Below are 18,865 nucleotides of genomic sequence, written 5' to 3'. Positions count from 1 at the left end.
CGAGAAAGGAAAGAGGATAGCAGGAGCAAAAACGACTTACGTAATAAGGCGCTCGCATTCGGTGCAAATGTTCTGGCCCGTTGGGAGTCCGCCGGTGCTTGGGGGTTTTGGGGTGTTCACGGGGGCACTGACATGGCGAGTCGCATTCGATTGCTGTTGTTGAATTTGTTGTTGTTGTTGATGATATTGCTGTTGTTGCTGGTGTTGTTGTTGGTTGTATTGCTGTTGTTGATTGAATTGTTGTTGTTGGGGTTGTGCTTGATGGTGTTGTTGTTGTTGTTGGTGAACATCATGCTCGTAATTGCCAAAAGCTGTGAGAAGTGTTGTATACGCAAATTGTTGGTGTAATTGTTGTTGATTGTTCATGTTTTTGTTGGTGTATTACAACATATGAAAAAGAGTTTAAACATAAAACATGAGTTAGACGGAAAGATAGAGAGAGAGATACACAGAAAGAGTTTGTACAAGTTTCAGGGTATCTGCGGTGTATTTCATTCAATGTGTTGAAGAGATGATCTATGTATGTAGCTTAATTCCACTAAAATGAACTACGATTAAAGCTGTTCCTTTCAAGGCAAAATACTGATCCAATCCATTTACAACGCAAATCGAAATACATACACAAACAAACAGGAAATTTGAAATCTAATCCTAATGACCTTTTCCCACATCCAATGGACTTTCCTAAAATATTGATGACATATTAATAATTTTTTGTGTGTTCCTCAATGACCAAACTATTGTACTTTTAAACCTAACGAGTCTGTATCGGATGACTTTGAAATTGTTGGAGAATATACATACATACATATGTACATATGTATGTATGTATATATTTATAGAAAATGATTGGGGGGGGGGGGAACTTTTATTTGTGTGTGGACTGGACTAGAAGTGTGTCTTCAGATAGAGAAAACGAAAGTCCATTTCCTTGTGCCGGTCTGAGGGTTTGAACGACAAAAGAACAGAAAATTAAGTTACGTTGAGAAGCACACGCATTAGAGCTGTTTCAAGGTCTCTGCTGGTCGTTTTAAAAAAAGACTCAGGGAAAAAGAGAAAACCGATTAGAAAATCGCTGGCACTCGGCCCACGGCCAATGGCCACCACCACCCTCCTCTCTTGCTAGAGTATGTCGCCCAGTGTGTCGCTTACAAGCGGATTGGCGCCATCGTTCAGGATGAGGAGCAGGCGGGCCAGCTCGTAGTTGGGGCAATTACCTGGAGTGGACTGGCCGGTTTCCTCCTCGCGCAGGAACTTCAGCACCTCTGAGCGATCGCCCTGGTATTCCTTCTCGTTCTTCTTGAAGTTGACGCTGCAGGGGCGAGAAAGAGAGATGGAAAAGGTTGTGTTAGACATTAAGGAGTGCATACTTTTCGGCACTCGCGCTTAGCCCGAAAGTATGCCGCGCGAGTGAGTCGTTACGTTACGCATCCGACGCGTTGACCCGTGGAAACGAGTCGAAAGGACCAGGACAGTGTGAGAAATCCCCCAAAGAAATTAAGCGCAAAACGCGTGCGAGTCCCACGCGTGCGTTTTGGCACACCTCCCCTCTAACCCACACAAACCTCCACGGTAACTGCCACAAGAAAAAAGGCACTTGGCCTGGCTCCAGCTTCAGCTCCGTCTCCGTCTACGTCCTGCTATCATTTGCCAAATTCCACTCACCGTTAGACCAGCCTGCGGTTGTTAGTTCTACTTTTTCTGCGCTCTCCCTCTCTTTTTGTTTCTTGGCGCCACAAAAGAAACTCGCGAGCAGAGAGCGAGACAGCGAGAAAGAAATAGGAAGACGGAGGGGAAAAGCAAACCAAAGCACAGAAAAACAAGAAAATTTTAAGTAAAACTTCCTGATATTTTGCACTGTCACGGCTGTGGCCCAGACAGTTGTTTGTTGCCTTTTCCCGCCATTAACCCTTGTCGGTACGAAACAGAACGGAACGGAACGGAACGAAAAGTAGGGGAAAACTTACCCGAGCACACCGCCAGCCAATACCTCCGCCTGGGCCGAAAGTGTTTCCGCAATAGATTCATCGCTGTAAATGCCAACCGGGGTGTTGTATTGTTTATTGACAATGCTCTTCACGCCGCCATCGCCGCCACCATTGGCCTGAAATCATAGATAGGGGAAAGAAGGATAACGAACGGGGGACATATCGTATATTTGGGGGTATTTTTCAAAGTCTGTAATGTGTGAAAGGAGCAAAATGATTGAGAATAGCAAGAGTCTCAGATAATCTTTGATTGCTCTTCTAGCTGTGCTTTTTTCCAGGACTCTACAGGAGTCGGAAGGTTCTCTTCTTTGTGATTCTCGTAATTATAAGAGAGGCAAAAACCAGCCCCACCCCTTCAGCTTTTTCCCTTGCGCTTCTCAAATTGTTTTTCCCTAAAATGATTCCGCCTAAAATGATCCAAAATCAATTTCATGTCTCTTGCTGTTGTCATTTGAGGTATGGGGCTCAGAGAGGGCTGGCTATTATTATACGAATTCATAACAATAAAATATACGTAAATGTATGCATATCACACACACAAGAGAGTAAGAGATAGGCATTGGTATTACTATGCATGGCATGCCCCCAAACAGTCCGAATGGGGATGGAAGGTGGGTATCTGTTGTTGTGTGTGTGGTGAGACCTTTTGCACATTAATTCTTGCCAGGCAAATAATCCTGGCACTCATATTCATTACTCATTCTGACACTTTTCAAAACTACGCACAAACAGAGAGACAGACATCGTATAAATGCAAATGTTGTCAACTCCCTACAAAAGCAGGGGCACCGAACCCTAGTCGAATGAATAGGGAAAACCAAACCCACAGACAGACAACAAAATAAACGGAAAATGTGTCAGGAAGTTCGGTCCTCGGAGCGGGAGGGGGAACCGTGCTTGGAAGGATTCCAACTATCAACATCATTGGTCATCATCAGGACACATCACCAGCATCAGCATCAGCTGTGTGGTAGCCTGACGGCAGTGGTTGTTCCACCTAAAAGTTTCAGCACTCCCAAGTTTTGGGCTCCGTGCAGTTTATGAATTTTATAAATGATGTTCCACCACCTCGGCCAACACTCCTGCTCCCAGGAGGGGCTCCTAGGATGTGGGATGTTTGCTGTGGAAGGGGGATGTGGGATGGGCTGCCCGCAAATGTGTGCTACACTTTGTATGATTGCAAATTAGTAAACTTACAAATGGACGGGCCGAGTTGTTGTAGCCGCAGCCAATGTGCTGGCTGTCCTGTTGTTTGTGAGCCAGAGAGGTCTTCGTCACCGTCTGCAGATAGGGGGAGTTTGCCTGCGGCACGTTACCGGTGGGCGTCACCTGTGGCCGCCAAGTGGAGCCACCGCTAAAGGGTATGCAAGAGAGCCGTTCGATTAGGGGAATCTACAAATATGTATATGTATATACATGCTAAAGACTGCCACTTACCGCTGCACTGTGATGACAAAGTTATTGCCGGAGCGCACCACCGTATCCTGGGCATCCTTGTGCCGGAAATTGAAGACATCAACGTCGTTGATCTTGATGACCGCATCGCCGGGCTGAAGGCCAGCCTGTTCGGACAAGCTGCCAGCGTTAACCTGCAACAAAGCAAAACACAATTCAGAAATCGGGCCCAGTTTCTCTCTCCTGCGATTAGTTCTCCACTCCCGTTAGTTTCATCTTCAATTTGAGCCATAGCTCATAGCCAGGGGCCTGCCAGAATGAATTTATTATGCTGCAACTGCAAAAATTATGAGGCAGCGATCCGAATCCGCTCAGATGCGGATGCGGTGGCTCAGGCTTTTGGCGGATGTTTACTCTCTCGCTTTCCCGTGGAAATATCTGTATCTGTATCTGCCAGCTATAGCCGTGTATCTCTATGGCAACTAGTGCGGCAAAATTTTAGTTTATAGGCGATGCTTTTGTGTGCGTTTGGGATTCTTTTTTCCAGGGGTTTGTTTTCATCATTTATTTATTTCTATATATACTCTGTAGGTCTGTGGGGAAATTGTGCGGGAAAAATGCCATAAATTTCACACGATTAAAATCGTAAAAGTTACGTTGCGCGATTCTCCTGCGTGGGGCCGCCGTGTGGGCGGCACTGACGCATACAAAAATATCTTGGAATGAAGGCTAATTGAATTTCTTAACACTTAGACAATGACTAAACCCAAAAGGTAGCTCCATTTAGTGAAGGAAAACTTTGTTGAAAAATACCATATTATTCTTCCCTTTCCCCGGCGCCTTTAAAGCGGCTTAAACTTCCAGTCTGGGCCCCTCTGTCAGGCGCCTGTCAATGTCGCTTCATCAGCCCAACTAACCAACTAAGCACATAGATACACAGACGTGTATGTGTGTGTGTGTTTGTGTGGACTCCACACATAGATACACTCATCAAGCTAAAGTCTACAACCACAAAATACAGCCACAGAGGAGCTGCAGGGACAGACACACACCGACAGAACGCTGTTGCTGCTGCTGCTGCTGCGGCTCCTCCTGTTGCTCCTCGACTCCTCGGGCAGAGGGGGCTCAGGTGTGCCCAAAATTATACGCGCCATGCACGTATCCACTTTGGCAAATTGTCTGTTTATCAGACAACTGGCAGGCTCAGTCAGTCATACCGTCTGTCTGTCGGTGCAGGTCCAGGTCCCATCTCGACTCGACTCCAGTCCAGGGTACATTCCACAAAGCACAGGGCAGAGCGACCTATTTTTCCCGTTCCAGGGGCCCTGCCTTACCCTATTGAATGTACCTTGGGACTCATTGGATCGCTCTCCCGCTCTCTCTCTCTCTCTTCCTCCCCCTCTCTCTGGGATCTCTCTGTGGTCGGTTTATATTTACACAAAACGGGGCGACGTTCGTGCAAAAACAAATACAAACTCACACACACTCTCACTTGGCAGAGATGTATGTATGTGCAGTGTTGTGTATGCGTGTGTGTGTGGGCATAAATATTTCATTGGCGCACTCACCAAAGCGAGAGACACCTAAATTTTGTAATATTTACAAAGTTGCCAAAAATATCGATTCCCCCGAAACCCACGAACTTTCGAACCGCATCGAAGGCGAATCAAAAGCCGAATCCACGATGAGAACCGCCGACAGGTTAAGCAAAGCAAAAGCAGAAGCCAAACCCGAACCCAAAACCCAATCCCGGACTCACTCCAATGCCAAATCCAAGTCCATATCCGACGTGTGCTGTTGACATGTTCATTTTCTTGCTGGCTGCGAGGGAGACAGAGGGCAGTGGGGATGGGCTGTTGGCGGTTGGGAAAATTGAAATTGCTTGGCCAAGGTGTTGCCCAGACAACCAACTGTCCCGCTTCCCTTCCCTTCCCCTCCACTCGAAATCAGAATCCAAATCAAAAGCAAAGCGAACGTGGCCTGCAAAATACTTTTTCGTTTTGTATCGAAGGTGTTGATGGGGGCATCGGTTGGGGGGATTGTCACTGGAATATTGACATTTGGACAGTTTTATGAGGACCTGTGATCCATGTTTGTTTCCCCCTGCTCACCCCTCACGAGCTCGTATCTGTCGTACAACGTATCTGGTAGGTTGCTCGACATTTGTCAGCTTTATAGCATTTGCGGCTGGCCGACAATTGACAGAGCATTTGTTTTTGCTTTCACGAATGACTCGTATGCGGGAAGAGGGAAGGAGGATATGAGGGGTAGTTGGAATGGTATTACCTTAAAGCTCTGGCCCCACCTCGGCCGCATTATTAGTTTTGCCAGCAGTTCCACTGCGTCCCACTGCGTCCCACTGCGGGCGTTCCGAACGTTGTTTTCTATGACTTGCGGTCGCCTCCTAACCCTGAGTGGGGTACATCAGCTATGAAGGAACGTGGGAGATTATAACAATCTGCGTTTTGCAACACTTGAATGCTCCTCTTTGTTCATTTATTTGCAGAGCCTCTCTCTATATCTCTCTCTCTCTCTCTCAAGGAAGCTTTTAATGGTATAGAGCTTTTAGAGGCCTTTCTATGCGCTTCTCACAAAAGCCTGCATTAGGGTACATCTAAGGTCTATCCTCTATCTCTGCTCGTCATCTTTTGGGATCCCACTATACAAAAAAGGACATTAATGCGGCGTCCAAGAACATTACATGTGTGAGCCAGCAACCAGAACGAGAGACTATGAGGCGTAGAAGCATCAGGCAAATGATGATTTATATGGCAACTGGCCGGAGCAAAGCTATTTCCTCCAGTGAGTGCGTGTGTGGCAGTGTGGCAGAGTCAGAGGATGCCATGTTGAAGGAGTAAATGTTGTAAAAATAATTTCATTTGCATTATCATCATCAGTAGCATGTTTTTAGCATTTTGCCCTGCCTCGAAGAGGAAGGAAAACTGTTGAAATTATATGCGTTATGACAAATACTGCTTCCATGTATATATGTATGTACGAATGTATGTATGTATGTCAGATATTTGGATGTGGTATCTGTATCTGTCTGTCTGGTTGTGTGCTAGTGGCCAAGTGGCTTTCGTGGTGCTGCTGGCAGCTTGACAAAACTCTGAAGAATCGCTCGTTCTCTCTGAAGTGTTTGATTTGCCAGGCAAAAGTTGGAGAAGCTTGAAATGGGAAAGGAAAAATGGTTTCGAAATCCATAAAGCAAATTAAATTTTCGACCATCAACCCAAAAACCGAAACCCGAAACCGGAGCCAAAACTAGAGTTTGACAGTCTGAGGGCCAGAGCCAAAGACTCATAATCAAGTCAACTAAGCTCTGCTCAAATCCATTCAAGTGCATTAAAATTGAGTTTCATTCGAAAAAGGGAGAGACGAAGAAAATACACACACAACAATGGGACGCAGAAAATCAAGGAAATGCATTCTCTACTGCATGCTGCATCCTGCCACACATCTCCCAACTGTATGCAAAATATTTATGTTGATAAATCAAGTTTGCTTTTGTGGATTAGGTGTATCGCAAATAAATTGAATTTGTGGCGTAAATTAAACCCAAACAAGAAGGCAGAGGATAAAGGACACAGGACACTCGACGCAGGGCGACAGTAAGACAGACAGCCACAAGGAGTTCGTTCTGCTCTGGCCAAGTTGCTGGCCAAGTTATGAGCTTGTTTAATTGAAAATAAATCTGCCTAAAGCCTCAGTGCCGCCTCAGTGTGAAGTGTAGACGCTGGAGAGGAGAGTGTAGAGTGCCATAAAAAAGAGAAAACAGAAACTGCGGGAAAAGTCGAAAAAGTGTCGTAAGTAGAACGAAACAAGCAGAAAGCCAGATAAAATACAAAATACTGCGGAAATGCAGCGCAGATACAATGAATCTCAATGTGTATGAATATGCATGGACAGAGAGCATCACTCATACGTCTGGAACCTAGAAGCCCCGCCGTAAATCACTAGAAAACCCGACTCCAACCTACAGCACAGGCCGTTGTTGCTGCTGCTGATGAGGCTTTCTGGCACACAAACAAATTGCGCAGGTCCCACCCCCCTACAACAACACTTGACCAGCGCGAAACGGGAACATAAACAGGAACAGGGAGGAGGAGAAGGAGGAGGATGACAGGGAGGAGGAGGAGGACAGGGATCTAGAGGAGTTTTCCAACAGCTAGAACAGCATAGTGGCGCTTTCCCCAGAGAATGAATGAATGAATGAAAAAAACTCTGTGGACCCCACAGAAACCATTCCATCCTGCTTCTCGCACTTTTGTTTTAAAGTGCTTTTTTATCCGTTTGGTTTGTCGTTTTACGGGGGCAGCAACTTCAAACACATTAAAGCTCTTGAATCTCTCGCTCTCTCTCTCTCTCTCTCTCTCTCTCTCTCTTTCGCTTGTGCAACATTCAATTGGATTGGAAAAGTCACCAAATCACTTGCTAATGGCTTCGGATTTGGCTTTGGCTTTGACTGCGGCTGCTGCTGCGGCTATGGTTGCTCCTCCCCAAACAAAAAAACCATCATTATCGTCCATGACGATCCAACCGCGAAAACAGAATCGTTTTCAGGTCCAGAGATGACCAAAATAGAGTCCAGAGTCGGGGAGACAGACAAATGATATTTATTTATTGATGGAGAAATATGGGAGCCAGCAACAGCAGCTGCCAATTGCAACTGCAACATCGAGGCACCCGCCAAACTGTCGGCAACATTTATAAATTATGATTGCAATCAACGTGCAACAAAAGAGCGTACCAACAGCAGGAACAGGACCCCACCAAGTTGATAGCTGCTGTGCAGATACCCTCTCCTGTCAGAGGGTAGCAGTGTTTTTGGGGAAATGAAGCAATTTCCCGAAAGGAAGATTCCCTATCCGTTTCAAGGCAGATCTGCTCACTGAAACACACAAAAAGCCCCTGCAAAGTGTCTTTGTTGTTGTTGTTGTGCGATGTTGTGTGTGAGAGAGAAAGACAAACGGAGTCGATCTCTTTGGAGAGCTTTTTACACGACCATAAGCACACGAATGAAGCTCACGACACTCCGCGAAAAAGAGACTCAAAGAGGAGACAAAACCAAAACAAACAAAAAGCAAAAACAGAATGGAATGAAACTTTTTAGTCAGCTCTGCTGATAAGTGTACACATTCTTCGGTGTTCTGTAAATCCATTTCTCTTTTTTGAATTGCTGGAATGACTGATGCAGACAGACAGACAGACAGAGAGAGAGAGAGAGAGAGTCGGCAATAAACGTGACAATTTATATAAATGTTGCATATTTATAACCAGGCAATGCAATGGTACAGCCACAAAGCCTTTCAAAGAGAAAAACAGAGAGAAAGACAGAGGGATAGAGAGAGGCGGATCCATATTTGGAGCATCATCGGACCAGGAGGCGGATCCACATCGCCTAGAGTAGGCTTCTGTCTAATCCACTGCGTGGGCTGCTGATCATTTTTCTCAGGAGGGTACCTCAAGTATCTTTGTATCTTTCGATTGCGCGCACTTCCTGGACAGCAGCAGCAACCTCTCCGCCCCCATCCCAAGTCTCGTTCGCCTTGAGGCGCTTGGGGTTGGCCAGTCGTCACAGATTTGCCAATTGCCAGCGCAGTGGCGTGGACTAGGGTGCAAGTGAAAGTATCTGACGGATTTTCCATGGGAACTATTTATGATGTGAGCGGCTATAGCTGCTGCATATGGCAGCATAGGAAACCATAGCATATGGTGGATACGTTTAGCGTAATTCCAATTCAATTTTTGAAAGACTTGAATCCAATTTATTCATACACAAAGTACCACCACACACACACACACACACACACACGAGGAGTAAAGCTCATTCTTCGGCTCATCTTGCCGGAGCAATTTATGGCTGTCTCAGACTCAGTCTCAGACTCGAAATTGAGTTTAAATTGCTCTCAGGTTGCTCTCAGCTGCTCCTCTCCACTTCACGCATCGCAAGGACCATCTCCTTCGGCTCCTTGTTCTCCTAAAACTAGAATTTCAATAAATGTCACATGTCCCGGGTCTGGAGAGCATGTCCCTGTTCCTCCGTGCACGCGCAAATTGTTGATTAAAGCGAGACTTCCACAGCCACTCCAACTGCCATCCGGCTCCAGAAAGCTAAACCTGAATCCGATTCCCATGAATCGCCAGGAAGAAGGGTTCATTAGGATGGCTTTCTCTCCTTACCACATATCCCCGTACATATATATGTGGGTTAATAAGACAGAAAAGCAGAGTATCCCTCCATCTGGCTGACATCTTGCTGCTGCCTTGAATGTCATTAGCGGGGATCCCGGTGTTAGTTGCCCCCTGAGGCTCCTCCCAAGAGTTGCGCAGCCAAAAACCCCCAAAAACACACACACACTGAAGGGTAAAGGGGTTGCGGGGGTGATGCCACAGGGGAGCGTGCGGACAACTGGCAGCAACTGCCGCAGCGCAAACAAGATTAATTAAGGAATGTAAATTTTGTAAAATTACGCGCCATTGTTTGACTCTATCTCTCTCTCTCTCTCTCTCTGCCACCCTCTCTCTTTCTCTCTCTCTTGGTATCTGTGTGTGTGTGTGTGTGTGTGTGTGCGAAAAGGGTGTTGAGATTTTTTCCATTAACAACATCATCAATGGGTGGCAGACAGGTCGCGGGTCGCAAGGTCGAAAGGTGTCCCTGCCTTGGGTCGCTGCAGGCTCCATGAAAGAGAGGGTAATGGAGGTTTGCTTCTCTCTCTATATCTCTCTGGCTTTGGGCACACCTTCCACTGCATATACCTTGCGTCCGACCGTATTTGTTTTTGTGACGAGTTGTTGGTGGAGTTTAGCGGATTTTGTGGAGCTGGGAGCTTAGCCGGCATTCAATTTCAGCCTCCACACGGACTCTGGTTCTGGTTCTGGCAGTGCCGGCTCCTCTTCTGCTTCTGCTGTTGTCAGTCGCCGCATGAGGCATTCGAAGGGTTGGCCAACATTTTTAATTAGTGTCGTCAGCGTCAATGTTGTCCTTGTTCCTGCGGTTGCCTTGAACCCAGAACCCAGGAACCCTTTGTGTATTGTGGCAGTGCCACTGCCACTGCCACAGGCACATGCATAAATTATATTTCCACGCCACGAGGAAATTTCTAATAAAGCCAAAAATCGGTTGCAGGGGAATCCCCAAGATCTGTGTGCTGTGTGTGGCAAGCGAAATTGTGAAACTTTCCCAACTACCGCCTGCTGTGCACTGCTGTATATTGCAACATACGAGTACGAGTAGGAGTACTGTGCGTGTTTTTCCTGTTTTCCCCGACGTTTCCCATTCCCACTGTCCATTTCGGGGCATTGTTTACAAACGTGTCGAAATGCTGCTGCAGCATCGGGGTCCAGTCTCGTGCTGGCCTGCGTCTTCTTTTGGTTCAAACCTTTAAATAAACTCTATGTGTCTGAGGCTCCGATTGTGCAACGCTTTTGTTTGATGTTTCACTTTGTTGCACATGTGCCTCATGGCTTTATTGAAAGTGAGAGAGAGAGAGAGGGCGGGGAGATAAACAGAGAAAGATGTTCGTGGAAGACGATCCATCTATCAATCAGAGGCCAAACGTAATTCTGACAGCCCTGAAATCGTGTAAAGCGTAATCTCGGACTAACCAAAAATCACTCTTCCATATCCTTGTCTCTTGTCTCCCTCTGATGTGTCTGCCACTGTTATCTGAGGCATGAATGATGGCACTCAAATTACATTAAATGGAATTTCAATTGAGCCAAAAGACTGCCCTGCCTGGCCCGGCCCCTCGCTTCAGCCACTAACAATGGGGATGACAAGACAATGGCGAGGCAGAGGCAAGAACAGAACAGAACAGACACGACACAGAAATCGAAATGGAAACAGTAAATGGCATTTACATGTTCCCTGTCATAAGACTCCAAGAAGGGGCAGGGTGGCAGAGCGGCAGAGTGGAACCAATTTAATGAATCAGCATCATCATCAGCAACAGATTCAGATTCCACATCAGCACCATATCCACGCTCCATCCACAGTCAGCCTCCTGTGTGGATAGGCCTCCAATGACTGCAGATACCAGAGAAGCCGCTGCAGCTGCAACTCTGCCAGAGTGCCACACGGCCACTGCCTGTACTCCAATCAGACAAATGCAATTAGGATTTGGCGACGCTTTCGCTGTCGCTCGTGTTGAAAATTCTAAGCATGCCGCATCAGCAACATCAGCAGCGGCTGCGTTTGATTTTCTTCTGTGGCAGCCACAACCATGGGGATGCAACAAGCCGCAGCGAGGAGCGCCACCAGGGACTCGGACATGAGAGACACCGAAATGACGAATGATCCACAAGGACCTGCTTCGACCAGTGATTGGCGACACGGGAGACCTTAAACCAGTAGAAAACAGAGTCAAATAATCACCGAAATGACGATTGATCTTGTATGCAAAAGGAAATCACTCAAAGAATCTATGGATGACTCTCGAGTGGAGAGAAGGAGCTTCTAATTAAAGCTCGCGCTCATATTAAATGCTTTCATAAAACTGCTTTAAGACATCAGTTCCTCTCTCTCCCACTCGACGCTTTCTACTCTCCAAGCACTCTGCGCCTCTGTCTCTACTTTCGCTGCTCGCTCGTCTTGGCAGCTCTCAATTAAATATTTAACTTTAAGAAATGTAATTTCAATTAGCGCCACAGAGCATTCAGCTTTCAGCCATTAGCTGTGCCGTTGAGAGAATGCCGGGATTTGTGCCAATTGCGAAACACAGAATGGCATGGCGGATGCCAGAGAGAGCAGCAAAAACAAATCTGAAATGAATGAACAAACAGCTGAAGCGGTGTGGCGGGAGAGGATGAATGCCAGAAGAGGTTGGGGAAGAAGAAAAGCACACAATTCGGACACCCGCGCCTCTCACTCACTCACTCGCTCAAAATCATTACGTGATTAAGGTTGCCGTTACGTCTGGGGGGAAGGCAAAAATAGAAAACTAGAGCATGGCACGCAGACAGCAATGCATCAGATGAGAGGGGGAGCAGAGCAGGAGATTCTGCGGCAGCTGCAGAGGGGGGGGAGGGACGGCAGCAGAACGACCGCAATTGCGCGCTCGTGAAAATAAAAGCAAAAAAAGAAGAGCGAAAAAAAAACGGCAAATAGAAATAAATAAATCAGTGACACGGCGAAGAAGCAATAGGAAAGAGTGCGGGGTGTGGAAAAAGGACAGACCAAGAGGCACAAGGTAAATTAGGTAGAAGGTAAGGCAGTCCTACTCTACAGACACCCTGCCTTAGGACTCTCTTTCGCAAAGCCTTACCATCCGTTGAATACTCTTTGAGCAGAGTGAGAGAGACAGAGAGACGGACAAACACTTCGCCTTCGCCGCACAAAAACAATTAAAATGAAAAACCGTAAGCACTCTAATTCCATGGCCAAACGTGCAGGGACAGTAAAAGAAGCACCGCGATAGGGGGCGAGGGAGAGGAGTCACAGGAGAGCAAGCATGTCCCCTGTTGGAAATTTGTATGCTCTGGCCGCACGAGCGAACAAAATGGTTTGAAAACAAATTTGCCGATCTAATTAAAAGCTAAATTGTGAGCATTAAACGGGGTACGGCACTCCACTGGGTCTCGCTCTCCGACTCGGTCCTCTCGCTCTAACTCACAGCAAATTTAAGTGAGTCCCTAACGGGACAGCCAGCACATGGAAAAACATTGAAAAGCATTTAAGTCGCCCCTCGCTTGACCTCTCTCTCTCTCTTCCTTTCTCCCTTTTTGCATTTTCCCTGTGCTCTGTGCCTTTCAACAAGTTGGAAACCAATGCAATTTACGGCTGCTCTTCATCAGGCGGGGCGGAGAGCTGCAGAACAAGGACATGGCCATTACTGGGCCAACAGGGGAATAGAAAAAAGTATGCCAAGCCCCCACGCTGACCGCAACAGTCCGGCACGGCACATTGATGGTAGCTGGAGACTGCACTGCACTGCAATGCGATTGCTACTCCGACTCCACTCCGTATGCGGATACGGATGTCTGGCAAATTGTAAATTAATTGATGAAAGCATCGTTTAGAAGCGGACAGAACAGGGACAAACTCGGGCAAACTCAAGTGAGCCCGGACCCGGAACCGAACCGAAACCCAGTCCAACCCGGTCCAGGGCCACACAATATTTGAGCTGCATTTGGCATGTGGAACTGGAGAACGCAATGAGAGGAACAGGGAGACAGAGAGTGAGATGGGGCAGACAGGCACAGAGACCTGGAGGAACACTGACAAATTGCTGGTAGCAAGATTAATGCTGTGCATTATCTTTCCTCATTTGTCGATTGTCAATGCAACTGGGCCGCGTCCACAGCAGAGCTGTATAGTTGGAGAATCGGAGAGAACCGTAGCACAACGGCAACAACAAGGAGAGCACGCTCCAGGGCGTGGCAGCTTACCTTTTACCTGTTTTCCTTCCATTTCAATCGCCTGTCTTTCACATTGTTCTCCGCCTCCCTGCTGCCGACTGCTCTCTGATTTCCCATTTTCCTCTATCGTCGACATTTTTCAATTTGATGATGCGCGCTCTCAAGGCAACAACATTGTGGGCGTCCTTTTCCCTTTTTTTGTCCCACTTTTAATGTCGACTGGCAGGGATGCAGGTAATTTCATTTTTATATTAATGACAGCGCTGGGCATTTTCTACGTTTGATGCGACTGCGTCGCGACGTTAATCATTTAAGAGTCTTAAATGGAGGAAAACACTCGGCCATATGGGGCCCACTTAATGGAGACATGCAGCTGGCAGCTGCAGAAAATATTCGCGAAAATAAATAAAATTCAACGAAAAAAAGTAATTAGGTAAATCATCGATAATTCGCGTGACATGTCAATCGATGGTTAGCCAAGAGCTAACTTGTTGTTTTGCTGGTGGAAATGGCTGTATTAGCTGATTAAATTTGAGGGGCATTTTCGCAAACTAGCTAAACCTAGCTAAACTATATTCACGACGACCGATTTGATTACACAAAACAGCCAATTGTGAATGGGCCCCATTGCTTATTGTGAATGGAATTAACCTGTCCATGTATCGATAGCCTATCGATCGAAAGGTTGTTCTGCTTAGGGCCCTTTTTGTTATGTTAAATTTTTGAATGTTTTATTAAAAAGGTGCTGTGCAATTAATCTTACAACAAGTGCAGGTACCAGCTGAGCATTTGAAATCTATACTTTTATTTTTGTTTAGGCTGTAAGTGGACCCATGTGCTGGTGTTTTATATTTGATTTGATTGATTTGAATGATTTGACATTCCCGCCCAAATTGTGAATGCACCTCCAATCGCATACCCAGTATCGATACCGTGTCGATATGTGTTGATCAGCTGCCGCTAAAAAGTTGTGTTCCCGCGGTTTTTTACTAATTATTGGAGAATTTTAAGTTTAATTGGTGTGAAAGTTAAGTTTAATGAGTTTAATATGAATTGCAAGTCTTTGTCAAGCAGTGAGTGTTTTTTGTTTTGTGCAAATCCAAGAAAAACCGGTATATAGCGACGCAGATTCATAGATGCATGTGCTCTGTTGAGGACTACTCCTGAAAGGTAAGGTTTACACCTAAAACTTGTGAAACTTTAACAGCATTTCTGATTCCCCATTCAGGTAGGAGAGACGCTGAAACTTCCCATTAACTCAGAGGCGGTGAGTGTGGCATTTTCTTTGTTTTTCCCTGCACACACAAGACACTGATCCCTTTTACATGCATCGCACGCGGTCCCGCACGATAGGGAATGCTACCAATTAGCAGACGTAGTACCCAGTCCTGGCCCTGGCTCTGGCCCTAACAAAAAAAGGAAACAATATGTTCGGCTGAGCTGAAACAACTGCAGGCAGAAATCTAAATCCCGGTCAGGACAGTAGCAGGAGCAGGCACAGGGGTAGGCAATGGCCATGGCATTCCGGATGTGCCTGTTGGTCGTCGAAACTAGCGAACTTTCCAGACAGAACAATACCATGCCCCCGTCGACGAGTGTTGGCTGGAATTTTAGGTCTAAATCCTGTTGGGTCATAAAAAGTGCTTATTACATTATCACCTCAAGCGTGGCTGAGCCGGCTATGGGCTCTGCCCCACCCACACCCACTCCCGGACCAGCACAGCACACAAACAGACATTGACTTGTCCGCCCTTTCCTTTCCTCACCAAAAACCGATTCACTTGCTCTCTGGTACTGATTTTTGTTAGGGTTTTGGCTTTATTATGGCTCTGGCAGCTGCGTTTTTCAATTTTCGCTTTTTTTCGGCCTCTGGGCCTCTCACCTGAGAGCTCTGAGCCTTGAGCCGATTTGGTTCGGTTTGAGAGTGGGTTTGGTTTTGAGTTTGGGTTTGGGCTCGGATAGCTGCTGGCAGCCGTAGTCACTTATTGGCAAATGTTTCGCAGCCAAAAAGAAGGAAGGACCACGTGGCGATGGAGGAGCAGGTGGAGGACCAGGAGCAGCCCGTGCAGGAGCTGGAGCGGAAATGCGAAAAATGTGTAAATTTCGGCTTGCTTTTATTTCTCGCATTTTCGCCCCGTGATGATGTGTAGGTCGCTGATCCGCTTTGGCAGCGCACCAAGGTTCGAGTTCATTCAATTTGGATTAAGTCGTTCGTGTTGATTAACAAAATTGACTTTTTTCCCCAGACTTGCCAGACTTTCGAGGCGGCATTCGAGTCGCCACCGGAACCCATTTGAGAACAGTTTCGAGAGAGCACTGGGAGTCCCTGGATCGATGGCGACAGGCCGCAGCTGCGGACCATTTAGAAGACCATGCCGGAGACGTTTAGTAAATATTCAATCAATTTAGATTGACGGCCCCAGTCGATATAATAAATCACAAGCAAAATCAAGAAGGTCTCCATTTCAGGGCTGTGTTTTGTGGAGTCGGACATGGAGACGAGATATGCGTCATAACAATAAAAATTCTGGCATTTCCCATTTCCCCGCTGTGCGGCTAAATAACGAAAATAAACAAGACAAGTCGACAGGCCATAATATATCATGGCCCAAAGGCGCTCGACGATACACACACACACAGGCACACATAGGACCAAACTGGAGCAGATCAAGCAGAAGCAGCGGCTGTAGTCTGTGGCAGGACATCGAGCGCCGTCGCCCGTAATGGCTGTCATGGGGATGGCTCCCGTTCGGCTTCTGGCCCTGGCCCTATCTCTGCCTCGTCTGCGTTAACTGAGAATCAATAACATATCGTCATGGCAAATACGCATGCCCTCGGGGGACGGTGAGGGAGATTGAGCCATAAAAACCGAGGAATAAAATAATAACCAGGATAATACACCAAGCATATGTCATGTCAATGATGCAGCCATTAGCGACAAATCCCGCCAGCGAGAGGAGGCTATAAATCTGATCCGATTACCTGGAGCTAATTGCCAGACAAACTTCTCTCACTCTCGCTCTCTAGTCTAAGCCCTCGCCAAATGGGAAGGGGAAGAGTTGCTCTACTGCCGAGTAAGACACTAAAAATTCTCGCCGGATACAGCCTGGAGCGAGGGCTCCAACCAGGGCTCCAAGCTACTAGCCACAATGTAAGTTTGGCTCATAATTTATTTCGATTACGCCGCTGCACGCAATTTGCTCTGGTCATATCCTTTTAGCACACGCACGCACAGGAAGTGGCGATAGCCAGAGAACCAGCCAACAGGAGCCAAAGCCGGGGAGTAGGGAAGTAGGGGAGCAAGGAGTCCGAGGAGGATGCCAGATAAGTGTGCGCGCAATTTCCGTTTCCGCTTGGCTTGCCGTTATCCAGCTTTGATGCTGCGAAAATCCACTAAGCAACAATTAAATCAGAGACTCCAGCGAGCGTGGAAAGCAGCTCAGAGCCAGAGCCACAGCCACAGAGAGGAGATAAGGCCACATACCCGAGCAGTGACTCAGACAGAGAGGCGGACCAGCAAGAGATATCAATTCGAGGATTGGGAAAACAGAGACAGAACAGAGACAAAAGTCGAAGGCCTTCCAGGTAGCCAAATGCAAATGAATCATGTCCGTGGAGCAGGAAGGAAGAGGCAGAGGCAGGTATCATGCATTAGCTGACTATTATCACGGCCCGAAAGAGTTTCCAAACCCCCTTTCCCCATTCCCTCACCGAACCATTGAGCACTTTAAACGTTTACGTTTCGGATTTCGTTGTTTTTTTTGTGGAACGAAACCTTAGAACTTATAAATATTTATGGCGCACATAATGCAGCGCGTTGAGCACGGCCAATAATTCCTTGGCTTGGACTCGAGTCGAGTCGAGCGGTGCTTACTCCTTGCTATCGGGACAAGGGATTCGTAACTCGAGCGTGTATGCAGCTCCGGCTCTGGCTCTGGCTCTGGGTGCAGCGGAGCGAGCATTTTCCACTGAAGGATTTATGCTCGCTGACATGCAACTTAAAAGCAAGGACAACAAAACGGCTGCAGATAGCACACACAAACCCACAGACACACACACATCCCACATCCTGCTAAGGAGCCAGCGAAGGAGCCATTTCTCTCCGCACAAGGATGCGAGTGCGAAGGCGAATGCTTTTCTTGTGTGAAGTGCAGTTGGGAACAACAATTGGGAAAAATATGCTGAACGCAAGGATTAGGAGCAGCAGAAGCAGAGGAAAAGCAGAACAAATTTATGTGACTTTTGCATGCGGCTGCAGCAGGATGCTGGAAGGAGGCCGCAAGCCTGCAAACTGGCTAGACATTAGTACAATTTCCGGTCCAGGCCACAAAATATTCAATAATATATTAAAGATATAGCCAGCCATCCAGCCAGGCCGAAAGAGATATCCAACAGACACAGAGAGGAAGAGGCATGAGGCACGAGGCACGAATTCGACAACTCAACTGAAGCGTAGCAGGCAGGATAAATCTAAATAAGACGTGCTCGAGGCTACAGCTTGTGGCTTTAGAACCAGAGATACTCGTACCAGCAGCAGCAGCAGTAGCAGCAGTATTTGTGCAATGAAGTGCAAGTGAACTTCAGTCTTAAAGCGACTGAAGATACTCGTACTCTCGTACTCGTACTTGCAGAAGCCAGCAATGTACCTGCCTTTTGAGGGGGCAGCGATGCGAACGTGAGAGCCAGACTCCATGACCACAATGGAGGTGTGTATTCCGCAGAGCTTTGGGGCGCCGCTACTCACGAGGCTTCCTGCTCATCTCTGAGGCATGAGGCATGAAACAAAACGGAAGCGGCGCCACCCAACAGCGGTGCGGCAGCGGATGTAGATGTGGAAGCACAGACACCGTTTATGTGGAGTTGCAGAAAATTGTTCAATAAATTTCAACACTCTTAAATTGGCAATGCTATGCAATGCGATGCGATCCAGCCAGTCACTGGAGAGGAAGAGACCCAACCCAGTCGCCAGTTCTCGATTGGTTTGTCCTGGATCCACGGGGCCGGGACAGGGGCAAAGGCAGGACAGCCTTAAAGCGTATGTGACCGGTGAAAATTGATAATCAATCAAATGCGAAAAGGCAACGGCGCTGACGGAATGACGGAACGCAACGCATCCTCCATGC

At 47.1% G+C, this 18,865-nt stretch overlaps 1 protein-coding gene and 1 long non-coding RNA gene across 6 annotated transcripts in view; one reads left to right on the top strand and one right to left on the bottom strand.

Moving 5' to 3' along the window:
- Nucleotides 1-18,865, bottom strand: part of LOC6601580 (PDZ and LIM domain protein Zasp) — a 56,773-nt gene that overhangs the window by 18,340 nt on the left and 19,568 nt on the right. For 3 of the 5 annotated variants that reach the window (XM_026985487.1, XM_026985488.1, XM_026985489.1), the window contains exons 3-7: nucleotides 3,426-3,577; nucleotides 3,186-3,342; nucleotides 1,968-2,104; nucleotides 1,218-1,312; nucleotides 41-311 (exon numbers count right to left, since the gene is read on the bottom strand). In XM_026985487.1, the coding sequence (XP_026841288.1) occupies nucleotides 41-311; nucleotides 1,218-1,312; nucleotides 1,968-2,104; nucleotides 3,186-3,342; nucleotides 3,426-3,577 (812 nt within the window). Of the gene's footprint in view, nucleotides 1-40; nucleotides 312-702; nucleotides 942-1,217; nucleotides 1,313-1,967; nucleotides 2,105-3,185; nucleotides 3,343-3,425; nucleotides 3,578-18,865 lie in introns of those variants that run through there. The other 2 variants (XM_026985491.1, XM_026985490.1) reach the window with 2 other exon arrangements.
- Nucleotides 14,770-15,151, top strand: LOC113565076. Its single transcript, XR_003408430.1, has 3 exons — nucleotides 14,770-14,912; nucleotides 14,971-15,009; nucleotides 15,096-15,151. It is a non-coding gene; the product is annotated as an uncharacterized LOC113565076 (long non-coding RNA).

Source organism: Drosophila persimilis, unplaced genomic scaffold (genome assembly GCF_003286085.1).
Source record: "Drosophila persimilis strain 14011-0111.01,24,50 unplaced genomic scaffold, DperRS2 tig00000002-arrow-pilon, whole genome shotgun sequence".
Taxonomy (NCBI): Eukaryota; Metazoa; Arthropoda; class Insecta; order Diptera; family Drosophilidae; genus Drosophila; species Drosophila persimilis.
Note: the sequence above shows the minus strand (reverse complement) of the source record. Positions and strands in the feature narration are given on the sequence as shown.